At 28.1% G+C, this 23,937-nt stretch overlaps 2 protein-coding genes across 4 annotated transcripts; one reads left to right on the plus strand and one right to left on the minus strand.

Annotated features, from left to right (window-relative positions):
- Nucleotides 1-534: 534 nt before the first annotated feature.
- On the plus strand, nt 535-11,495 carry LOC107169465 (putative cystathionine gamma-lyase 2). 2 transcript variants are annotated; one of them, XM_089222460.1, is made up of 6 exons: nt 536-879; nt 6,192-6,479; nt 7,389-7,523; nt 8,023-8,158; nt 8,885-9,212; nt 11,204-11,495. In XM_089222460.1, exons 1-6 carry the CDS (start codon nt 712-714, stop codon nt 11,370-11,372), a joined length of 1,224 nt encoding a protein of 407 aa, XP_089078586.1. In that variant the 5' UTR covers nt 536-711; the 3' UTR covers nt 11,373-11,495. The 2 variants fall into 2 exon arrangements, with proteins under 2 accessions (XP_015374697.1, XP_089078586.1); XM_015519211.2 differs by lacking the exon at nt 11,204-11,495 and having other exon boundaries at nt 535-879; nt 8,885-9,216.
- Cth (Cystathionine gamma-lyase) lies at nt 11,380-23,937 on the minus strand. 2 transcript variants are annotated; one of them, XM_089222463.1, is made up of 8 exons: nt 23,716-23,937; nt 21,371-21,433; nt 18,253-18,426; nt 17,536-17,823; nt 15,018-15,152; nt 14,430-14,565; nt 12,568-12,895; nt 11,380-11,652 (listed from the first exon to the last, which is right to left on the minus strand). In XM_089222463.1, exons 3-8 carry the CDS (start codon nt 18,415-18,417, stop codon nt 11,502-11,504), a joined length of 1,203 nt encoding a protein of 400 aa, XP_089078589.1. In that variant the 5' UTR covers nt 18,418-18,426; nt 21,371-21,433; nt 23,716-23,937; the 3' UTR covers nt 11,380-11,501. The 2 variants fall into 2 exon arrangements, with proteins under 2 accessions (XP_089078589.1, XP_089078588.1); XM_089222462.1 differs by lacking the exon at nt 21,371-21,433 and having other exon boundaries at nt 23,716-23,935.

Raw genomic sequence — 23,937 nt, forward strand, 5'->3', positions numbered from 1 at the left:
AATATAACCATACTCTTAGTATTTGGTGCAGATAAGTATCAACAAATTATCACCATTCATAATTAATAAATATATCATAAATTAAAAATACAAGTAAATTGGAATAGTATTATTTTATAAAAATAAAAAATATAGTTTATTATTTCTAATCACATATATTTTTTTGAAGCTGATTAAACATGACCAAATTAAAATATTTTAAGTTAGTAGTTTAGTACTAAGCATTTTTTTGGGTATTTTAATAATATATATATATGATATTTAATTGTTCGACGAATATATAATATATACATTTACGACTAAAACAAATTAACTATGAATTATATTGTTTAGTATAATAAATATGCGCATATATAATAGATTATAATTATTGTACGATTGTATAATATTAAAAGCTTCCAAACACTGCGGGAAAAAACGATCGTACGAGTTCATATTAATTACATTGTCAGATTAATTGAAAAAAATTGGTCAATATTACGCATTGTATGTCTACGAGATAATCACATTGTACATAGAGCATATAGTTATGCTGCGATCAAAATTTGTCATCAGTCATTCTGTGTCCGTCAACACTCGCAATGCAATCGTAGTTTAAACTGTACAAATTCGTTGGTTGAATTCGCGAAGGTTGTCAATCAATAGCAGGTAGTTGTGCGTTAAAAGGAAGTTTTCGAGATCTACGTTCTACAAGTCTGCAATAAAAATAAAATGTGCGACACCAACGGGTCCTTGACAAAAAGCAACATAAAAGATCCGAAATTTGGGACCAAACTCGTGCACGCCGGACACAACCCTGGAGAGTGGACTTACAACGATGTCGTGCCACCGATTGCAATGAGTACTATATTCAATTCGAGATCGCCGGGAGTAATTGAAGTAAAATATTGTGTTACGTACTATAAATTATAATTTACTTAGACGTGAAAATATATTGTGTAGGTACATTATAGGCTCTTACCGTGCACGTCGTATTAGGTAGGTATGGTATACATGAAATAATAATCACAGTTGGTTATTAAATTGAAGTTGAATATTTATATCGAACATTAATTGAAGTTCTTATATCTTATACATTATCGTCAAAATATTATTGAAAACATAATATTTTATTTCAGGCTACTATATATAATATATGTATTATATATCTTAATTTTTTGATTAATAAGTATAATATATAATATATCTATTTGTAAAAAATATTTACATAAATCGTTTTCATGTGAGTAATAATGTAATCGAGGGATTTTTATTCCGGGATTCGTTTTTGCTAATACAAATATTTTCCAAGTTATTCAAATGTTCAGGTCTTATTTTGTGGCGTTTTCCTTTCATTATGGTAAGAATATCCCGGATAAATTATGTATAATATCTACCTAGATATTTATTATTATATACAGCTGCAAGCAGTGATGTCGCACCTCATCGATATACCCTATATTTTTTTTTAATTAATAGACTTAGAGATTTAAGATATAATTATCAAAATATTTTGATTCGTTTGAGCTATTTATAAGGTATAAATATTATATATAGGTAGTATAACTATAGTATTATTATAAGATATTTTAAGAATTATTATCGATAATGATTCTTTGCTAGATCAATTAACATAACAATTAATACGATACTCAACATAAGTTTTACTTAATTAAAAAAAAAATGAGCACAAATTCACAAAAATGAATAAATTCGTCAAAATTACCAACATTTTTAAATAATTTCGTAGTTAAACGTTTATAAAAAGTTGATCTTTTGTAGCTAAGGATTGAAAATTTAAGACAATTACATATTCCTGATAAGTATGTTACAATATGTATCACGTGTATTAGATATATATTTTATACTTAACATAATGAGGCATTTTCAAAATATTTAAATTAATTTTAAGGTAATTTTTTTCCTATTACTTTTTCTTATTTTAATAATTATTATCTATTCGCACTGTTCTACAGTAGGAGAGGTAATTTTGAATCAACATTTTTAATAACGATAGTATAACATGATATAATATAATATATAATAATTAAATATTATTTTTTATACTTATATAGTGTAATTTTGTTGGCAAACACACTTAAATAAAAACTCTCATAATTAGACATTTAGACTTTGCGCTACGAGAAAAGAAAAAAATCTGCACGTTGGGACTATACACGAGAAATTTGAGAGATAGATTCTTGCATGAACCTTTTAGATTTTAAGCAAAAAAAGAATATTTGTTTTACAGTAATTTGTGTTTTTTCTTTAAAAATATTGATCAATCTTTTTATGAACTCTCCTCCCCCTCCGCAAAGCTACAATTGAGTGTGTGCCACTTGAACCCTCATTTTAATTCATCATATAAATTGTTATTTTACATATTTACATATTTAGGAACTTCATGTCTTTATAAATCATATTATTATCAAAATAAAAAAAGGCGGGTAAGTCGTGTATGTCGCTCTGCTGTACAGTAGGTTACAAGTGGGTTACTGTAATGGATGGAATTAAATTTGAATCCAATGATATTATATCATTATATACGAAAAACGATTCTGAGCGAAGACGGTTTATCTGACTAGGATATATTATAGATTATTAAAAATTTTCAAATCTTAGTTTTAAAAAGAAAAATTTTTATGAATTTCTAGTTTGAAATAAATTGCGAATTTTCGTAATTTTTACATATGTTGTCAAAATTCAAACTTTGAATGCTTGTAAAAAAAAAATTGTGGCTACGCATTTCTTTTATTTTTCAATTTTTATTGTAAAAATATATTATGAGCCTTGTATTAAATTTTCAAATCTTAGATATAAAAGGAAATTTTTTTATGAATTTCTAGCATAAAATAATTTACGAATTTTCGTGATTTTTCGTAATATTTTGTAAAAATTCAAACTTTGAATGCTTATAAAAAAAAATTGTGACTATGTATTTCTTTTATTTTTCAACTTCTATTGTAAAAATATGTTAGGAGACTTGTATTAAATTTTCAAATCTTAGAATTAAAAAGAAAAACTTTTATGAATTTCTATCTAAGATAATTTGAACATTGCCGTAATTTTTACGTATTTAGTCAAAATTTGAACTTTAAATGCTTATAAAAAAAAATTGTGCCTACGAATTTTTAATATTTTTTAACTTCTATTGTTACAATGTGTTAGAAGCCTTGTATTAAATTTTCAAGCTTTTCTACCGAACAAATAAATTTTTATCGATATTTATAGAAAAAAAAACTAATAAAGTTGAAAAATTAAAATGTCAGTAAACAGCTCAAAACAAATCTAAATATGCGCATCATGCGGCGTCCAAATTACCATTAAACACTTACTCACCGAATGCCGCACATACCACAACATCCGATCAAGCCTCAACCTTTCCGATTCACTCTCCGAAACACTTCAAAATCATCCCAAGGCCATAACAGACATCATCCAATTCATCACAACAGCAAACCTTCAATCCAAAATCTAGTATTAAGTTCTCTCTTGTACGTTTCTTACTGTAAATATTTAATTTAAGCTATTCATATTTTGTAAGCCCAATGGCCTATGCTGCCGAGGGCTCTTTCCTAATAAAAAAAAAAAAAAAAAAAATCTAAATATTTTGAAAATTTTATCAAATATATAACACGCCTATATAAACATTCAGTCAAAATTTCAAGTATCTGTGGTAATTTGTTTTAGAGTTACACCAAAATAAGGAAATCGCTAAAAGTGAAAATCCAATGTTGTAAAAATTTAAATTTCAAATGCTCATAAAAATTTAATTTGAATTTCAGGTGGAATTTTTATTTGTGATAAAGATTGAAAAACTTGTAAGGTATCTTGTATTACATTTTTAAATCTTAGATTTGAAAAGAAAATTTTTTATGATTTTCTAGCTTTAAATAATTTGTGAATTTTCGTGATTTTTACGTATTTTGTCAAAATTCAAACTTTGAATGCTTATAAAAAAAAATTGTGACTATGAATTTATTTTATTTTTCATCTACTATTGTAACAATATGTTAAGAGCCTTGTATTAAATTTTCAAGCTTTTCTGCCTAACAAATAAATTTTTATCGATATTAATTTAAAAAAAAACTAATAATGATCGAAAATTTGAAATGCCTATGAATAGTTCAACTTAAGTCGAAATTTTTTGAAAATTGCATGGTGGGTAGAATATACTTATATAAACATTAGGTGAAAATTTCATGTATCTATGGTCATTTGTTTTAAAGTTACATCAAAAACCAAAATCGATTTTGTCGAAAAATGAGTGTGCGTAAAATTTCCCGTTTTTCCCTTAATTTTTTGTTTGGTTTTCTCAATTATTTAGAAAAGTATTAAGAATTTTTTACTTTTGACCCCCCAAAGTACCAACTAGATTCACTTTCTGATCGAACGAGGTACTGAAGTCAAAAATCGAAGCATTTTTACTGCCTCAAAACGTGATGACAGACACAAAAAAAAAAAAAAACACACATCATGGTAAAATCAATACATTCATCGCTCCGCTCAGAATCTAAAATAACATTTAATAAAACTATATTATCTATACAAATTAATATATATATTTTTTTAGTATGGATACTTATATTTATAAAATGATTTGTTTTTTTATATTTTAACAAAGTTTGTTTACAGTTTTGATATTATCCACTAACTGATTAAAATAATATCATTCAAACATAATAATAAATAAATAATCGACAGCACTGAGTAGGGAAAGAAATGATATTAAATTTAAACACATTGGCATCGTTAACAAATACTTATATATTTATATAATAATTGATAATTAACTTATTTCTAATAAATCACAAGAAATTTGTTTAAAAGATTATAAGGAACTATTTTTTAAGTATATTAATTACCGCTGATAGTTATAAACTTTGAATACATCATAATTTAGTTGTTTGAATTTCGAACATAATACATTATGTTGTATGTAATACCTATTATATTATATAATGTTGTTATTAAAATAATTTAATTTTAAAAAGGTTTAATAATTTACAAGTAAAAAAATTTCCGACCACAAAATTTTAGTGCCCCCGAAATACTGGTGCCCGTATTTTACATTTAAAAATTAAAAATATCAAACAATATAGGTACCTACTTATCAATTATGAAATAAATACATTTTTTTTTTTAATACCACATTATGAAATTGAATTATTAGAATTTCAGAAAACTTAAGTTTTTAGTAGCGGAGATAATTTAGGTACCTTTGGTATTTTAATCATGCCATCATGGCTCTGATAGTGACAGCCAGACGCTCTTTATAAATTCATCGTGTATCGATGTGTTATAGTTAATAACGGTATAGTCCAGTGGTTTTTAACCTGTGGTCTCGATAATCATGCCGGGGGTCCTAACAGCCATAACACCTAACATAGGTCAATACGTGATTATTATTTTTTCTTTTTCTTATAAAATATATATTTTATCGTAAAAGATAAACCTATATCTACTTCCTATAATTTTAATATAAAATAATTATTATAATTTTATGATAACATGACATGTTTTGTAAAAAAAAGTATTTGAAAAAAATTGGGGGGGACGATTTCTGGAAATCTTTCATCGGGGATAACATAATGTATAGTATTTATTAGTTATTAATACAATTTAAAATTATATTGATTTAAATTGTTCTATTCCAATAAATCCATAAAAAAATTAATTTTTCATGAAATGCTGAACCTCATGATTAGCGTGCAGTAGGGTTTCCTCTTAGGGCTTAGGCATATTTGAATCAATTAATCTCCTGTTAGTTCGGAATCTATACCTATATATGGCTATGATTATACTATTATTTATCCCTGAAATTCGGAAGATTTTGAGTATAATTATTTACAGTTTTAAGTTCCAAGGTTCAACCATTTAATATCTACATAATACATATATACCTACCCATATATTGTATATAATATATATATATATGCATGGGTGGGACCACTTTATTTACAAGATATCTCTTGAGGATTTGACAGTTTTAGAATGAAATTACATTTATAAATATTACGTCTTACTCAGGTGCCTCTAATGTGAAGCTCCTTCATGTCTTTCACTGTCTTTTTCATCATTGCGTGCTAAACATTTTACTCATTGTGCCCCCTAGTAAAGATTGTAAATATTCATTTAAATAAACGATTTAAAAAAAAAAATTACTACTTCATATTTTTCTATTGCATGTATGGTTATTATAATTTATGTAGGGTTTCGAGTACACGAGATGTGGCAATCCAATCCGTTCGGTCTTGGAGAAATGTTTGACAGCACTGGACCACGCCAAGTACGCGCTGGTCTACAGCTCCGGGATGGCGGCCATCTCGTCCATGGTTAATCTGTTGGCGCCCGGTGACCATATGCTGTGCAGCTCTAACGTGTACGGTGGAACGTATCGGCTGCTCGACAAAATAGGCAAGCATGCGGGCATCTTGTTTGACTTTGTTGACTTTTCCGACACGGAGACTGTTATCAAAAACATAAAACCCAACACGAAGGTGAGTAGTCTGTACCCTGTAGGTACCTACGCCATTACCTACTAGAGCTTTGAATTTAATGCATTAAAAGCTGCACTTAAAATTTCTATAAAGACTATACATATCTCGAAAGATGCATTAAAAAACCTTATAAATACATTAAAATCTTAAACAATTGCTTTTATACGGTATGCGAATAATATTAACATTTTGTGATAAATATTTATAATATTATAAAAAAATAATCTAGTTTTAAAAGCTGTATTCAAACATTTTAGATTAAAAGGCATTATTATATGCATCAAATTTAGCTGAACCCACACCATATCTTGTTCACGACTACAGTATACTTTATTTTAATACAGCTACTGTATTTGATTAATGCTTTAACGTATATCAATTATTTGAATACTGTAATTATTATTGTACGCATCTGTATATAGATAAATGAATACTTTGATTTAACTACATTCAACTATTGCAGCTGCAACTTTAATTCTTTACATTTATCTATAATCATATATGATAAAAAAATCTCTTATTTAATTATACGTGACCATTGTTACAGATAATTCTTAAACAAATGTATATTATAAGTAGGTATTTAGATTAATTGACTTTTGTATGTTTAAGAACATAACTTTTGATAATTTGGAAATTTCTAATAACGTTTAGATTTAATATGTCATTTTCGTAATGAATTAAATCATTTTGCATGAAAATGTTGATTTGAACAATTTCATATATTGATATATTTCATATATGACTTTATAAAACTGTACGTGTCAAAATGTCTGTATCATATTATTTTTTTCGCAAAAACATACCTACCTTAAAAATTATTTGTTTTTGCTTGTTTTCATTTTCTTCGCTTATGAATATAATGTTGCCTACCAGCCTACCTATAAAATGTATTTCATTTTATTTCAGCTCGTTTGGTTTGAGAGTCTATCAAATCCTTTAATGATCGTTATAGACGTACAAAAAGTATCTGAAGCCGTTCACAGGATTCGTGCAGACATCTTAGTGGCCGTTGATAATTCATTTGTGACCCCCTATTTTCAGGTAAAAAAAATTTACAATTTTAATCCATGTATAAACGTTTTATTACATTTTTTATCGCTTATAAATGAAACTTGTTGTCAAAAGAATACAAAAATACGAGATTGCATGTTGTATACCTGTCAAGCAAACTGTTGTTTGAGTGTTGAAATATTATACCAGCTTTTAATTTTGGATCTTTTCGGTTATCTGATCGTCATTAAAATTTTCATATTTTTGGGTTTTTGGGCACATACCGGCATAATTATTTATTTATTTATTATTTATTATTTTTTTATTAATAAAAACATTAATATAATAAAAAAAATAATTATAATAGTAATATGTAATATATTATTTTATTATATTATTATTATTTATTATTAATATTATTTATTTATTATTGAATTAAGAAATTTGAAAATTTTAACGGCGGGGCTATATAACCGAAAATATCCTTAGTTTTCAAATCATAATAACTATAATTTAAATTGTTTTTGTCTTGTTAATACACTATATACAGAGACCGTTGGATCTTGGCGTAGATGTTATTATGTATTCGTTGAGTAAATATATGAATGGACATTCAGATATACTTATGGGGGCACTAGTAACCAACAACAAGAAGTTATATGATAAATTATACGTTTTTCAATACAGTAAGTAACGTTATATAAATACTGTGATTGTATATATTCTATTTGAGTAGGAACAAAGTTTTCATATTAAAAATGTAAAATATTTCTTATCACAATTTATAACAATAAGTGATATTAGGTATTATAAAATTGCATGTACTTGTAGTCTGTATGCGTAGGTAAACATAAAAAATTAATAAAATTATCTATATTGTTTATAGGTAAATATAGACTCTATATAGTTAAAAGCTCACTTAGATATTTTATCTTCTATTTCAGTTGTTCGTATACGTTATTCCTTGAAACTCAACCTTATAGAAAAATAGTATTACAACAATTTAAATCTAAAATTTGAAACTACCATGGCAAATGCACGAGTGTTTTTAATCACATTCCTTTATAATATTATACACTTCAATCAATCTCGATTGAATTTTTTTTTTTGTTTGCAAACGAATAACTGGAGTAAAATATAGTGTACAAAAAAAAAAAATAAATTGTATGTTTTTAATTTATGTCTTGGTATTTTTTTTAGGACTTAACTTATTTACAAATTATATTGAATTTATATTTTTATCAAAATACTATTTAGGTATTTTTGCAGATTCGTTTTTTAACCCTTATTTTATCTATAACATTTTTAGCCCTATTTTTTTTATGGATATTGTGCATTATGAATTTCGAATGTAATTATTGTATTATAATTTATGACGGTATTTATACCTAAAAAATAAATTTTCGCCTTAGCCTCAGGAAACGTACCGTCGTCGTTCGACTGTTACATGGTCAACCGCGGACTGAAGACGTTACACGTGCGAATGGAACAGCACATGAAGAACGCCACGGCGGTGTCCGTTTACTTGGAATCGCATTCCAAAGTGCTTAGAGTGAACTACATGGGCCTACCCAGTCATCGGCAACACGAAATTATCGAAAAACAGTTCACAGGCTACAACGGCATAGTGTCGTTCTACATCAACGGCGGCATCGAAGTGAGCACAAAGCTGTTGGAATCGCTTAAGCTGTTCTGTATCACGTGCAGTCTGGGCTGCTACGAAAGCTTGGCCGCTCTTCCGTGAGTATATATATATATATATATATTTATATACCAACATGACGAGCAGTTCTCATATTACTTTGGAAAACGTTTGTGAAAATAATTCTTATGTATACATAATCTTTATAGTACCTACTATATGTATAGTTATAAAAACAAAATTTTGGAAAATAAAAAAGTAATATATTTTTCCGCTCGCTTGTGAACAGACCGGAACTGGGGGCCAGTTTTGTGGCATTGTGTGCTATTGATTTCGATAAAAATTATATCAGTATGTATAGAGATCACAAAAATAACATGGAACACGTCATCTGAGGTACTATAATGAATATAGTTGACTAAAATATTCATAACATCTTACTACAGCCTTTTCATGACGTATACCGCCGATCAACAGACAAGTCCGACGCATTTTACCGTATAGGTCAGTGGTTTCCAACCTGGGGGGCGTATAAACATCGCTGGGGAGGCGCAAGCAGTCATCCCAAAGTAATATTTTTATTTATCAAATTTTATTATATTTAAAATTAAGAGAAAAAATGAAAAATTAATAAAGACTGGTTATCGATATAGATTATAGAATTTTATTATACATTCTATTATTTATAGTTTTTACTAATTTATTATAATAATTACTCACGTCAATTTATAATTCCACTATAATACTATATTATTTACAATTATTATTTATATTTCATGATTACTATCATCAATACAAAAGTAGTCTTTCCGAATATTATATATGTAGTTTATTTGTAAAATGTAAAGTAAACAAAAAAATTATAATTTTTTCAATTTATAGGTGGGAGGGGCGAGATTTTTGAAAATCTATAAAGGGGGCGTAGAATAAATAAGGTTGGAAACCACTGATATAAGTAGTTCAAAATTAATTAAATTTATTACCAGGGCTGTGCGCCTGTGCATTTCATCTACTAAAAAGGTGTTAAATATGCATGCGTTTATGTAGGTACTAAAATATACCAAAATATGCAAAAAGTATATAAACAAATGTTCTATGAAATCGTTTTATTATTATATTTATTTACAATACCGACGATGTATCTAAGACCGTTGTGTACCCACGTGTGTTACCAAATCAACCAAGTTCCATACACTAACAGTTTTAATATTTTATATATCAAATATATAAGACGATGAAAAAAAATGAAAAATAAAAATAAGCATTAACCTAAAAATTAATCACATCAAGCATTTACTAAACGATTGTTTTCATATTTATTTAATGACTGTAAATGATTAAATATCGGTTCGAATGCCGGTTGCACATCTTGCCACACCCCATCTCGACGACACAACATGATTATATAATATTCTCCCAGCGCCGCAACTACACCATTTTGGGCCCGTGTGTAAATAAATGAATGGGCCCTCACCCCTCTTAAAAATTGAAAAATTAACCTATTGACTATTATAAAATTAATGTATACAAATTTGAAAACATACTTTGGAATTTTGAGTTATTACTCAATACTCAATACTCCTTTGCATGACGCGCTTTAATAAATTGCAACCAAACTACCAAACTATTTTTAATTTCGGTTATTCAGGCTGCATAAGAAACGTTAATGTACGATAATGTTGTGTACAAAACAAAACCGATCTATTGCTCAATCTGTATTAATAATTATTATTATAACAAAATAGTTTTATTTTATTTATTTCTATATATTTTTTATCATTGGGCCATTACGGGTTGGTGCCCTGGGCCCGTGTGTATTTGACACACGCAACACACCCGGTTATTGCGGCACTGATCCCGAAGCTACATTAAATTTACCAAATAAATAAATACTTCCAACAAAGTTTTTCATTTCACGGGCGATGGTGATATTACTGATACTGTATTTACACATTGTCTCGATTCCAGTAGAAGCTACAAAATATAATACCAATAAAAAAAATATATTCATTATATTATTTTATTGTACTGCAGACGTTTGGAAATAATTAATGTTTTTGATTTTATTGAAATGTTGTCGTGTATATAGTTGTAAAATGACGCACGCTTCGCTCACGGATGAAGAAAGGCAATCTATAGGCATTCACGATAATCTCATCCGATTATCGATTGGTTTGGAATACTACCAGGACTTGATCGACGACTTAGAACAAGCAATTCAAGCTAGCGGAGCCAAAGATAAATATGTTAACGTATAAAACAAAATTCTTAATAGATATTTCATTATATTATGTAATATAATATAAAAATTAAATTAAAATTATATTAACCGATTAACAACTAGCGTAATTTGACACAAATAAAATATTATTTTAATTTAAGCGTAATTATTTTTTAACAGAAGCTTTAAGTGCTTGATCGAGATCAGCAATTAAATCTTCTTCGGATTCTAATCCCACGGACAAACGGATTAAATTGTCCGTAATATTTAATGCTGCTCGTTCGTCTTCAGGAACTGAAGCATGAGTCATAAGTGCTCTGAAAAAATAATGAATTGTATACATAAGTATAGTTGAAAACAATTCTAAGTATTTTTTTTACAATAGGTATAATAAACTACAAGTGGTTGTCTACTTAAGTTATGAATGTTATAATAACGTTGCATATAGAGGGTAAATCATCATCATGTAAAGAGTTTTTAAGATTTTTTTTTTTTAGAGTAACATCAAAAAGCATAATTTTTAAAATTACAATGCTGCAACGAGGTATTATACAATCCATATACATGACAAATAACGATTAATTGAAAAATATTATATTTTGAAATTTGTCGAAGCATCTGAATAACATATTTGAAAAGTATCCATATCGAATTGGTAGTTAAAATAAAATAAAAATATGTACTTTAAGTCTTTGTGACATGATATTAATGCATTCGTGAGTGTGAAACTTTATAAAGAAAATTTTATCATGGAACAGAATCTATTTTTGGTTAAGTGGGAAGGGGTGTAAATTATAATCTCTCATAATTTATAATTTAATTTATTTAAATTGTTCTATGTATAGGTTTCAAAAAAAAAAAAATAATAATAATAAAATGTACCTATATATTTATTTAGCCACCTATAGGTTGTCTCTTTGCCAACATTTTTACAGAATATTTGAAATTTTTTTAATGAGTAGAATTATTCAAAATGTATATTCTATACTTATAGTTAAAATAAATTTGATAGATTTTGCGACTTATGCGAACTAAAACTTTTGCTTCCAAATTCATAAAAACTGTAATGATATGTCACTGCAGTGCCACCTTCAGAGCATAATATATATTATATACAAAACAAACAAGTTACTCCTTCTGCTCTCCCTCTCACTCACCTGCACCGTTGAATATTTCTGAACCTAACCCTGCTGCAGGCGTAGATATAAAATATGTAAAATAGGTTAACTTACGGATGATCGGCCAGACTCTCGAAGCCGCCGAGACTTTCAGCTAAGCAAAACACTTTGATGGCTTGTAAAAATCTAGTGGCTTCCCCGATACCGCCTCTGATGTAAAACGACAACATTCCGCTGAAACCACTGGCCTGTTTTAAAGCCACCTTGTGTTGGGGATGCGACGGCAAACCCGGATGAAGCACTTTTTCGACGAGCGGATGCTGTTCCAGGAACTTGGCCACGGCTAATCCGTTCTTCATGTGCTCATTCATGCGGACGTGCAGGGTTTTCAGACCGCGGTTGACCAGGTAACAGTCGAAAGGCGACGACATGATACCGCACGCTGTTGAAAATGGCAGAGGCAATTATCAATAAACGGCTGCATCCGAGTTGGGTCCCAAATTTAAAATTGCTACACTAGTTGGATCCTGAATTATTTTAGGTACTACACTATAGTTCGGTTCTGAATTATTTTTGTTACAGCATTAGTTCTTGAATATTTTTTGGTAAGTACTACACTACTACACTATATTAACATTTTCCTTCCTATTTTAATAGACTTAGGACTGTCTATTATCTATTTAGACCACAGGCATGGTTAAAAATGTTTTTACAGTTTTTTTCTTTTCCATTAAAATATAAGTTATTAGAATTTTATAAAAAATCAACTTCACAAAAGCAATTTTGTGTTGGTAAAAATATCAAAAATGCTAAAAACCAAGTATAAAAATACATATTATATAATAAAAAATATAGTCATATCGGTGTAAGTGAAAAAATATTAAAAATGTTAAAATAATTATATAATATAAATACAAATAAAATAATATTTTTTGAAAAATCACATGTGTGTTGGTAAAAATGTATACGACATTAATTTTACAAAATCAAATCGATTGATTATTCCTGCAATTTTTTTATTATATATTATATTATATATTTTAATACTTAAAAAAACTGTAAAAAACATTTTTAACCATACCTGTGGACTAAATAGATCAATGATAGTCTGTTAAAATGGGAATGAAAATATTAGTATAGTGTAGTACTTACCAAAAAATATTCAGGAACCAGTGGAATACCTAAAATAATTCGGGACTCAACTAGTATAGTACTTATAAAAATCCGGGACCCAACTAGTATAGTAACTTTAAAAATCTGGGACCCAACTAGTATAGAAAATTGCGATTAGCCCCTAGTACTCGGGACCCAACTCGGATGCGCCGCAATAAACATATTATTTATACGTCGTGTCTTGTAAGACGTGTCATTATATTGTGTACGTTATTGTTTTATATAGTAGGTATACAATGAAAACCAAAGCTCTGTCGCATATGTCAATAAATACTAAATAGTAGGTACCTATTTTAATAATTTATATATTATACAATAATATGAAATGTTGAGAATAGAATAAAATAAAATTTTTAAAATATTATTATTGCCGCATTATTTTAATATTGTTTAGGTATAGGCTCTAGTGAAATAAATGTATTGAAGCAACACTCAAGTAAATGACTAGAATTTTGAAATTTTGTGTCAATAAACGGCGACCGACTCCACTTATCTGGCACATTTCTTGAACACATTTTTTTGAGTATTTACAATATTCAACTTTTGGATTTTAGGTTCGATCTGAAACCGGTATTAAACCATGGTCGCCGAGAGTTATAAAGATTAATAGTAAAATATAGTCTATAATTGACTCTTGAGAACCTAACTGAAATCGGATAATTTTCAAGGTCTTTTGACTTTTCAAATGTAATAGGAGTACATATATGTAACGCACTAACGCTGATCCACCATGGGCTATACAGTAGGACCACACTATAGCATAATATCAAAACGAATTAACTTATATGAGTGTAAGTACTTACAATTCTGAATATAGGCTAGACGATCGAATAACTCCGTATCGTTTACGACAAGTGCACCCATTATGACGTCCGAATGACCATTCATATATTTACTCAGAGAGTAAAGCACGACATCTGCACCCAATTCGAGTGGTCTCTGTGTACAAATAACAAAACACAATGTATTAAACGATTAAATCTCATACCACACATATCGTCATTATTGGAAAAATATTTATAAGGTAATTAATACGATAAAAAAAATATACTATAATCAAAATTTTATAATTTTATATGTTTAGTAATATGTATATCATAAGATCATAACTTGAAAGATTTTTTTTGTAATTCTAAACTTGTAAGCTATTTTTTGAAGTTTTTAATTCATCAATTTTTTTTATGCATTATTTGAGCTCAGTCCTAAATTAATAAAATGTTTCATTATTATTCTATATTTGTATACCTATATCCGTATGTACATATTAAGTACAGATGTGTAATGTGTATCAAATATACGTTTTAAGATTTTTAAAATATTATACAAAATTATATCTAAACATTATACCTATTCAAATTATGAAATAGATGATTTGATGTTCGTTTATTTACTTGGAAATAAGGTGTCTGGAACGTGTTGTCGACAACTACGATTATGTCTTTTCGTATGTTATGAACAATCGTCGAAATCGATTCCAAGTCCACAACTCGCATGCATGGGTTTGTAGGGCTCTCCATCCACACTAACTAGGTACACACACGATTCAAATTTTTTTAGACGTTTACAAATAAAATACCTGTACAATCATACAAGTACAAATCAAATAAAAAAACACTTATAATTAATAAACATTGTAGAGCGCGAATTAAATGTCAAGTACGTGCATACTTTTTTTTATAAATAATATTATGTTCGTGCTCCATTACCAATATAATATTAATAATATTGTTATTATAGTTATTATTATTATTACGGCCCTTGTACCTATTCTAAATGTTATAAAATTAGATCATTCATAAAATAATTAACTAATTTAACTGATATTTTAACATCCACTTAATAACCACTTCATTGGTTATGAAGTAAATATAATTATGAACCAATTACGCGTATTCTCGCACCAACAAGAATACTGAATATAACATATTAATGTATTATTTACATACTATATATTATGGTAGCTAGAGAAAGTATATATATATTATATATGTATAAGAAATCGTCAAATATATCCATTTCAAGAGAAGTACCAGTGGCGACTTAAATTTAAAAACCTAAATTTATAATCACACTCAACCAATGATGGATCTCGGATTTATTAATTTTTTTTTTTTTTTTTTGGGGGGGGGGGGGGGGAGAGCTAGGTCGTATTAGGCTGTATAATGTATTTATACAACGATCGTATAATATTCGGACGTTTATGAATTTTTTTACATGAACATGCGTTTTGCATGAACATTTAGCGGGTATATCAGAAATTTATGAGGGAGAATAAGTTTTTTCGCTTTTATAGGAAACAAATGAATATCAAGGTTAGAATAAATTGGATTAAAAGCATGTACGACCTGAGAAATATAATCAAAGATTCATAGGTAGGTATATATTAAACATGCTGTTATATAAATTTTAATAACATTAAATTGCACATCAAAAGAAAAATATGAAAACGTGTTCGAATGACGTATTGTATATCGAATCATTAAAAGTTTCGCATTAGTTTTATTATTCGCACACGATTCACTGATGTAGTGTAGTGTACACATTTCTATATAATATGTTAATATATATAATAAATGTATAATAATGTGAGTTATGTACGAACATACAAATCAGTCTACGTGAAAATCGTGAGAATAAGATGTAGAAACCTTTGAACCTCAATAGGTCGACACAAGGTCGACTACACGGCAGTTATGAGATTGGAATGATATAGATACCTATCGTATAGTACCTATATACATGTACTACAGTATGTGTAGGTTAATAGTATGCAGTGGCGTATTTTCAATTTTTTGTGTGTGGGGGGGGGAGGGGGTCTAAATATTAAGTATAAGTTTATAATATCATAAAAAACATTTACGAGTTATGATTTAATAATTATATAATGTATATTAGGTATATACTTAATAATAATAATTCATTATTATTATTATTAATACAAATATCAAAATTAATCGTTTTTTATAATAAAAAAGTTAAACCTCTTATTTTTTCGCAAGTTCTTCAATAACTTCTTCAGGTTTTATTTATTGATGAAAGGTGACGACACGACAAAAATAACCAAAAGTTAAACTCAAGTTATTTATACAAATATTGTAATAAAAACATTAAAAACACATAATATAAATTAATCTTTCTCGATACCTGCGTAGCAAGTTATTTATGATTTTTAAACCTTTTTTTCTGGGGGGGTCGAGACCCGGAAACCCCCTCGTAAATACGCCACTGTTAGTATGTACCAAATTAATTTAAATCACAAGGTGCATTGTTCAGAAAAACATTGAGCATAAATAAATGTCGTATATATAGGTATAGCTAGGTATTATAATATGTACTATATATGTATACACTTATATAAGGTATAAAAATATGATTTATTGCACATCAATCAGTTCTGATTTAAACTTGACCCTTAGAAACCATTCAATTTTAGAATATAGCTTACCTGAATTGGTATTTTTTAGAATGGAAATTTTATCGCGTATAGTCTATATGGCTAAGATAGATTTTATAATAATTATTACTTAACCTCTTTTATATGTATAACTGTAGATATTTACAAATATCAAATCGATATTACTGTTTTTCATAGCTATCAATAGAAAATATATGATATCGAAGTGAATAAAGATTCTCAGGTGTGGGGTCAATTGCCCAAAGCTTGACTCCTCTCAATTCACATTCTACCATTGTGCCTACTGCCAACACTACGCTTATTCTAGCAGGTTAGATGCTGAAGACCAGAAATATATAAAACAGCGTTGTTACCCCATAATAAAAATGATATAAGTACACCTAGTACTGAATACTACATTTTGACTTAAGGTATTAAGTCTTCGAATTTGCGCCGAAGTCATATTTAGTTAGGTATATATAATTGCATTAATGATTTATAAATTGAATCCTAACCTTGGTTTCTGGCAAAATTAATTTCGCAATGTTCTTGTCGTTCGTCATGTCGGTCATTGTGAACTTCACATTGAATTTAGACGCGATCTTCGAGAAGTACCGATTTGTGCCACCGTACATGTCATCGCCGCACAGGATGTGGTCTCCGGCCTGCAACAGTTGGACCACTGCCGTGGTGGCGGCAAGACCGGAAGCAAATGTCAGACAGTGTTTGCCTGCGTCCAGCGAAGCAATGCAGTTCTGCAACACTTTTCTGGTCGGATTGCCACACCTGCTGTACTCGAATCCCTGTCATGTGGAAAGAAAAATAAATAAATATTAAATATAAATCGGCAAGAGTGAATAAGTCTAAAATTCTTGCTAGATTAATACAAAAATCAACGATCGACATTTGAATATCATTGATCAGTGCGTTATTATACTGCACACCGTGTGGAACTCTGAGACTTAAAAAACTTGTGCGTTTTTACGAGTTTTATTTGTGATTACTGAAATCGAGACTAACTGATAAGTACTTAAGTATACAATTATAATATATCTATGTGTCATGTGTGTAATATTGTACATGATGGTAATTGAATAAATAATTTTAAATAATTTCTATAGGTTGTGTGGCGGAAATGTCTGTGGAATTTTGCGCTGTTGTTTTACTCGTAAAATCCTAAACAGCTACGAGCCTGTGACGGATTGTTCATCGAGATCGAAAGAAAAACTCACAGCATGATCGTTTGGGCCGTATTGTTTGTAGGTGGTGGTCAACGAAATCGGAGGAACGACGTCTTTGAAAGACCACTGGTCAGGATTTTGGCCCACGTGAATAGCTTTAGTTCCGAAATGTGGATCGATCTTCTTCTGGCACTTCGGGTAATTCGAATCTGCCATTTCTTTTTACTGAAATATTAAAATGAATGATTAATATTTATAAATTAATAATAATTTAATTAACACATGCACGAATAAAAATTTGCATGTAATGAAAAATAAAAAATCGGATATCGCTCTGCTGTACAGTAGGTTACAAGGTACTGAAATCGAAAATCGAACCATTTTTATTACCCCAAAACGTGATAACAAACTCAAAAAAAAAACTCACTCACATCATGGTAAAATCAATATTTACATTCCTCGCTCCGCTCAGAATCTATGATATTTTCCCATAGTATTTTCTTATTTTTTTTCTTCATATATTTAAGAGAATTATATTCATTATTGTAAATATATGATAAATACAACATTCTATGTATAACACAGCAGGTATACTTAATAATACTTGAAGTTTGTGCTTATAAAATTACTTAATTTTCACATTGATGTCGAGAAAAAACAGTAGGCACTGTATATACATATACAAGAGCATGTATTAAATTTCAAGCAGCAATATTGCATTATAGAGCCTTATTGAAAATTGTATTTATAATAAAACTAAAATTTGGGAACTAATTAAATACTTTTGTGACCAAACGTATAAAAAAAACAAATATAATGGAGTACGGAGTAGTTATAGTAGATGTTAGTAAGTAAATAATTTATCTAAATAATTTATGTAATACCGTTTTGATACATTTTATTTTATAACGATTAATGGTGTTGAATTATCTCGAAATTCTTCTATTTGTACCTAGGTATTTAAAATTATTTTGTTATATTCTATTTTATTTTTTTATTTTTATTTGACTTCACACCTTAAGTAATAGTAAAAATTCTTAGATTTTCAACTTCAACGTATTTTTGACAGACAAAAGAATCTAGTTGGTACTTTGGGGGAAGGATCAAAAGTAATAATAAATTGGGAAAAAACAAGACAAAAATTATATAAATAACCTAACCTAATCCCAGTTTTCATTAATAAACTATAATAACCAGACACTTGAAGTTTTTACCAAACACTTATTTTTGCCTTCTCTACTTCTTAAGGGGTTTTCATTTGGAAAACAGAAATTTTATTGCCACATGATACTCTAAAAGTAGTAGGCAAAAAAGAAATAGTATTTGAGTATAAATTTAAAAATGCCAAAAATCAGAATAAATTATAATAAGCTCATTATTAAAGAAAAATTGGAAGGAGACCATCAGTCTATAAGTTACTAAAAATATTTTATAATATTATGTTAACACTACTTTTATATAGTAAATTATTTCACTATAAGTATTATTACGGTAGGTAGTTTGAATTCGTGTTGGTAAATACATCGCATAGACAGCAGTTGAATTCAAAATTAACGAGTCCCTTTCGGTGACCTACTCGATGGCCAAACATACTCAACAGGTACATATCAGAGCGCCGAAGCAGTTAACTATAGGTATCATTTGGAACGTACATATTATAGGTATATTTTATATAGTATCCTACGATCATTCATGCATACAGGGTGATTCTTTGTGGGTACACTAATTATCTCGAAAAGTATTTACTTTTTTCAAAATATTTTTTTACATGGTTTTAAGTTGTTAAAAACCCAACGTTTTTATTAAAAAATTATATTTTTAAATATTTTTTATCCTTATCATTTTTTAAGCTTTTTACTTTTTTGAATGACAACATAGAGTTTTAATTTCATATTCCAGAGCAGAAATTTTTTCTAAGTATTTTGATTCATAAAAATTGAATTTAGGGCTAGTAGTTTTGAGTTATAAGTATTTAAAGTTTAGATTGACAGAGTGGAGTGGTACGGGGTTACCCCGCTAAATGTTTGTCCACTACTCCGCTTATCTAAACTTTAAATACATATAACTCATAAACTACTCGTCCTAAATTCGATTTTTATGAATCAAAATACTTAGAAAAATATTCTGCTTTGGAATATGAAATTAAAACTCTATGTTTTCATTCAAAAAATTAAAAAACTTAAAAAATGATAAGGATAAAAAATATTTAAAAATATAACTTTTTAATAAAAACGATGGGTTTTTAACAACTTGAAACCATGTAAAAAAATATTTTGAAAAAAGTAAATACTTTTCGAGATAATTAGTGTACCCACTAGAAAGAATCACCCTGTATATCACGTGTTTATAATATTTCATATGTTTTTTCCGTTTTAGTAATGTAAATTCTACCGTATTTGAATTTGATTAGGCAAATGTGACACATTAATTATTGCATCCATATTCAACTCATAAACCATAGTTATTTGTAGTAGTATATTAGCATGTATAATACATAGGTATATATATAGAATAAAAACCAGAAGAAACTTTACATGCTGGTATTGCAATAATACAAATTGTATAATAATATGCTATTCCTTATATGTTTTTTAATAATTTGTGAATTATAGTTAATAAATATAGGTATTTAATATTGATAAAATATTATACATAGATAGTAATAGGTAATAATACCATATTGTGTATACAATGTATAACTATATATAATAGGTAAATTATAATGTTATAAAGTTCATACCTAATTAAATTTTAAGATAATTTTTAAATAAGCATTTTTCAATTTATATTTAATTAATGAAACAAGTTTATAGGCAAAACTACATTTACACATCAGGTTTTGATAATTTAATCATTTTAGGTAATATAATTGGTTATGTATTTTTTATTAACACTTTTATTGTTCAATAACCTAACTTTAAAGAGATTGTAATATAATAAATAAGTATAAAATCATATACCTACCGATCATAATTATTATTTTCACAAAAATCCATGTGTACTCATTCATTATCAGCGCAACTATAGTATTTATTAAATATGTAACATAATTTTTTTAAATATTTACTTTGCAAAGAATATATTAATATATTATACAAGTAAGTAACCAACTGAAAAAATCTTTTTATAAGTTCGTAACATATATACCTAAATGTATAAAGTATTATACCTAGATACAATGATGGATTCTGATATTCCGCCCAGAGGAATTTTATTTCACCATCCTGAAACACTATAGATATAAAACAAATTTTTAAATAAACTTACTAATTTAGGTTAATCATATGCCCTTGATTGCATATATCTACATTATAAGATTAAGCTCCAATTATTCCAGTTTACAAAGTATTATGTAATTCAATATAGGAAATTAAAAATACCTATAACTGCACATTATGTTTGGCATGTAAAAATCATAAAATTTATATAATTTATATTATATCTGTATAGACTTCACCACTTCACGTGATCCTATCACACATCTAAGTGCAAGTATACCGCAGACATAGTATAGTGTATATAGTTGTAGTATATAATAATATTTATAGTCATACAATTATTTATATTATTATCAGTATGGTTATTGGATTGAAATTTTAACTATATTCCTCTCAATGTTATATAGTCATTCTATCAAAGATGTGTGTACATGCAATGATAGAAAAGGTGTATCCGTATCATATAAAATGTTCAAATCTTAAACGTCCAATATCAATGATGATAGTACGATAATATAACAATAGTGCCTACTACAGAACTACACTATTACAACAGGTGTCCGTGAACAGTGTGACACGTGGATTGGATCTTTTGATAATAAAAACATGAACAATTTTGATACGTAAAATAATAGACTTAGATTTGCCTAAATCAATAAGTTATACGAGTTAAAGGATTATATTTTAACTATGGTTATAGGACTATAGTTTAAGGATGGCAATGGCAGCCTTAGAGTCAAGAAAATGCAGCGGCACACAGGGAAACCTATAGCGGTCTTTAGTAACTCATCAGCCGGCAAAATCCGCCAATGCCCAGATATCCAATTACATAATGTAATTTGACAATGCATATAAGTAGGTGCGAATTTTAATAGATTTCAATTATTTATAAATACCTAGACAAAACAGCGAACATTTTATACAAGCTATACAATTTAATGATGAGATAAATTTTAAATTAAGTATGAAAATATTAATTTTAAGAAAACAAGAAATGGAAGTCGTTCTTCTGTATAGTAGGTTTCGAGTGTGTGCTTCGTTATTGAGGTATCTAACTGTAAGGTCACTCAATAAGTAATATGTAAAATCTGAGTTCAATAATAACGAAAACTGATTCTGAGTGGAGTCTCTACAATTATTCTTCTTTGAATTTTAAAAGAAAAACAATAGATTTTGTCAATTAATTTTTTTGAGTAAACATTTTTTCCGATTATTCTAAACTACTAATGTTTTCTACTGTATCTAATTTAGTACCACGCACCTTCCTCAAAGTTGAAGATTGAAACATATTTATGAAATTTTATTATTTTCACACATCGTGTGACTGCATATTTAGTGTTCACGAAATTTTTAAATTGTCCATATTTTTCATAGACACATTAGCTATGATAATTTCTATGAGCATTATACTACGTATAACAATACTATCCGACTAGAATAGATGATAGTATATGATAGAAATTTTATGATTAAAAAAAAGAACTTATAATAGCTGCAAGACATTTATGTAGTAAATAAATCAAATTTCAGCAAACAGGTAGTCGAACCTCCATGATGACTACTTCCAATCATACAAAAAAATGGTTAACACAGCTTATAAATAATTATAATTACATATAAAAGTGACTTGAATAAATATGAAATTTATAAGTACCTAATAATAAAATTATTTATTTTTTAAAATTTATAAGTTATTGTGTATAATATATGTTCTTAAAAATGTATGAAAATAAACTAAACATGTAAAAATGTACCCAGTTACGTGCATTTTTTTAATAGACGATATTTTACTTGAATTTTCATGAATACCTATATATTTTTGAATTTAATTCTCTCCAAGAATACATTCAAATGATTTTCGGATATTTATATTATTATTTTTAACACTAAACTTTTTGGATAAAATAAATAGTTTATTACAATAATACATTGGTTATTATTTATTTGATACTAAACCTATATATCCTTAAGTTAAGTTGTAACCAGTTGGTTTTTAAAATATAAATGGCAATAAATAATAAACTATAAGTATATTTTTATTTTCCTAAAAAGTAAGTTCCAATTCGAATGTCTATGAATATAAAAAAAAGTTATATGATATTCAAAATTATATATTATGTGATATATGTATATAAAATATAAATGTATTTGAATCATGTTTTTTCCTAAGTACTTATAATACGTCCCAATAATGTCCCATATGTATTCGTGTTAGTAACATGTCAACAATAATATCATATGAATAATGTTATAAAACTAACATAGCAGGCGACTTAGATGCGAAAAAAAGACTTACGATATTCGGTTGCAGCGTAATATTATCTATTTGTTGAATGACGAGCACGTGGCCTAGCGAATTGCGATGTGTCGAAGTAAGGTTCGGCTCAAGACAAACTCCACTCGGCGGTTGTCACGCTACCACACTGGTGCTGCACGATCCGGTATCGGTATTTTATCCGTTTCGCCGACTGCAGTTATACGCATGCGCACACCAAACCCTTCTCCGTCGAATGCGTGT

Source organism: Diuraphis noxia, unplaced genomic scaffold (assembly GCF_037042655.1).
Source record: "Diuraphis noxia isolate RWA-SAM2 unplaced genomic scaffold, SU_Dnox_SAM2 contig0003, whole genome shotgun sequence".
NCBI classification, from domain to species: Eukaryota; Metazoa; Arthropoda; class Insecta; order Hemiptera; family Aphididae; genus Diuraphis; species Diuraphis noxia.

What these genes read in the sequence shown, in the direction of transcription:
- LOC107169465 (XM_089222460.1), top strand. Translation starts at nt 712, where the DNA reads ATGTGCGACACCAACGGGTCCTTGACAAAAAGCAACATAAAAGATCCG. An exon ending in ACATAAAACCCAACACGAAG is followed by an intron (nt 6,480 to 7,388) that starts GTGAGTAGTCTG and finishes ATTTTATTTCAG; the next exon opens with CTCGTTTGGTTTGAGAGTCT. An exon ending in TTGTGACCCCCTATTTTCAG is followed by an intron (nt 7,524 to 8,022) that starts GTAAAAAAAATT and finishes CACTATATACAG; the next exon opens with AGACCGTTGGATCTTGGCGT.
- Cth (XM_089222463.1), bottom strand. Translation starts at nt 18,417, where the DNA reads ATGGCAGATTCGAATTACCCGAAGTGCCAGAAGAAGATCGATCCACAT. An exon ending in ACGGCCCAAACGATCATGCT is followed by an intron (nt 17,824 to 18,252) that starts GTGAGTTTTTCT and finishes TCCACATGACAG; the next exon opens with GGATTCGAGTACAGCAGGTG. An exon ending in TCTAGCCTATATTCAGAATT is followed by an intron (nt 12,896 to 14,429) that starts GTAAGTACTTAC and finishes CATTTTCAACAG; the next exon opens with CGTGCGGTATCATGTCGTCG.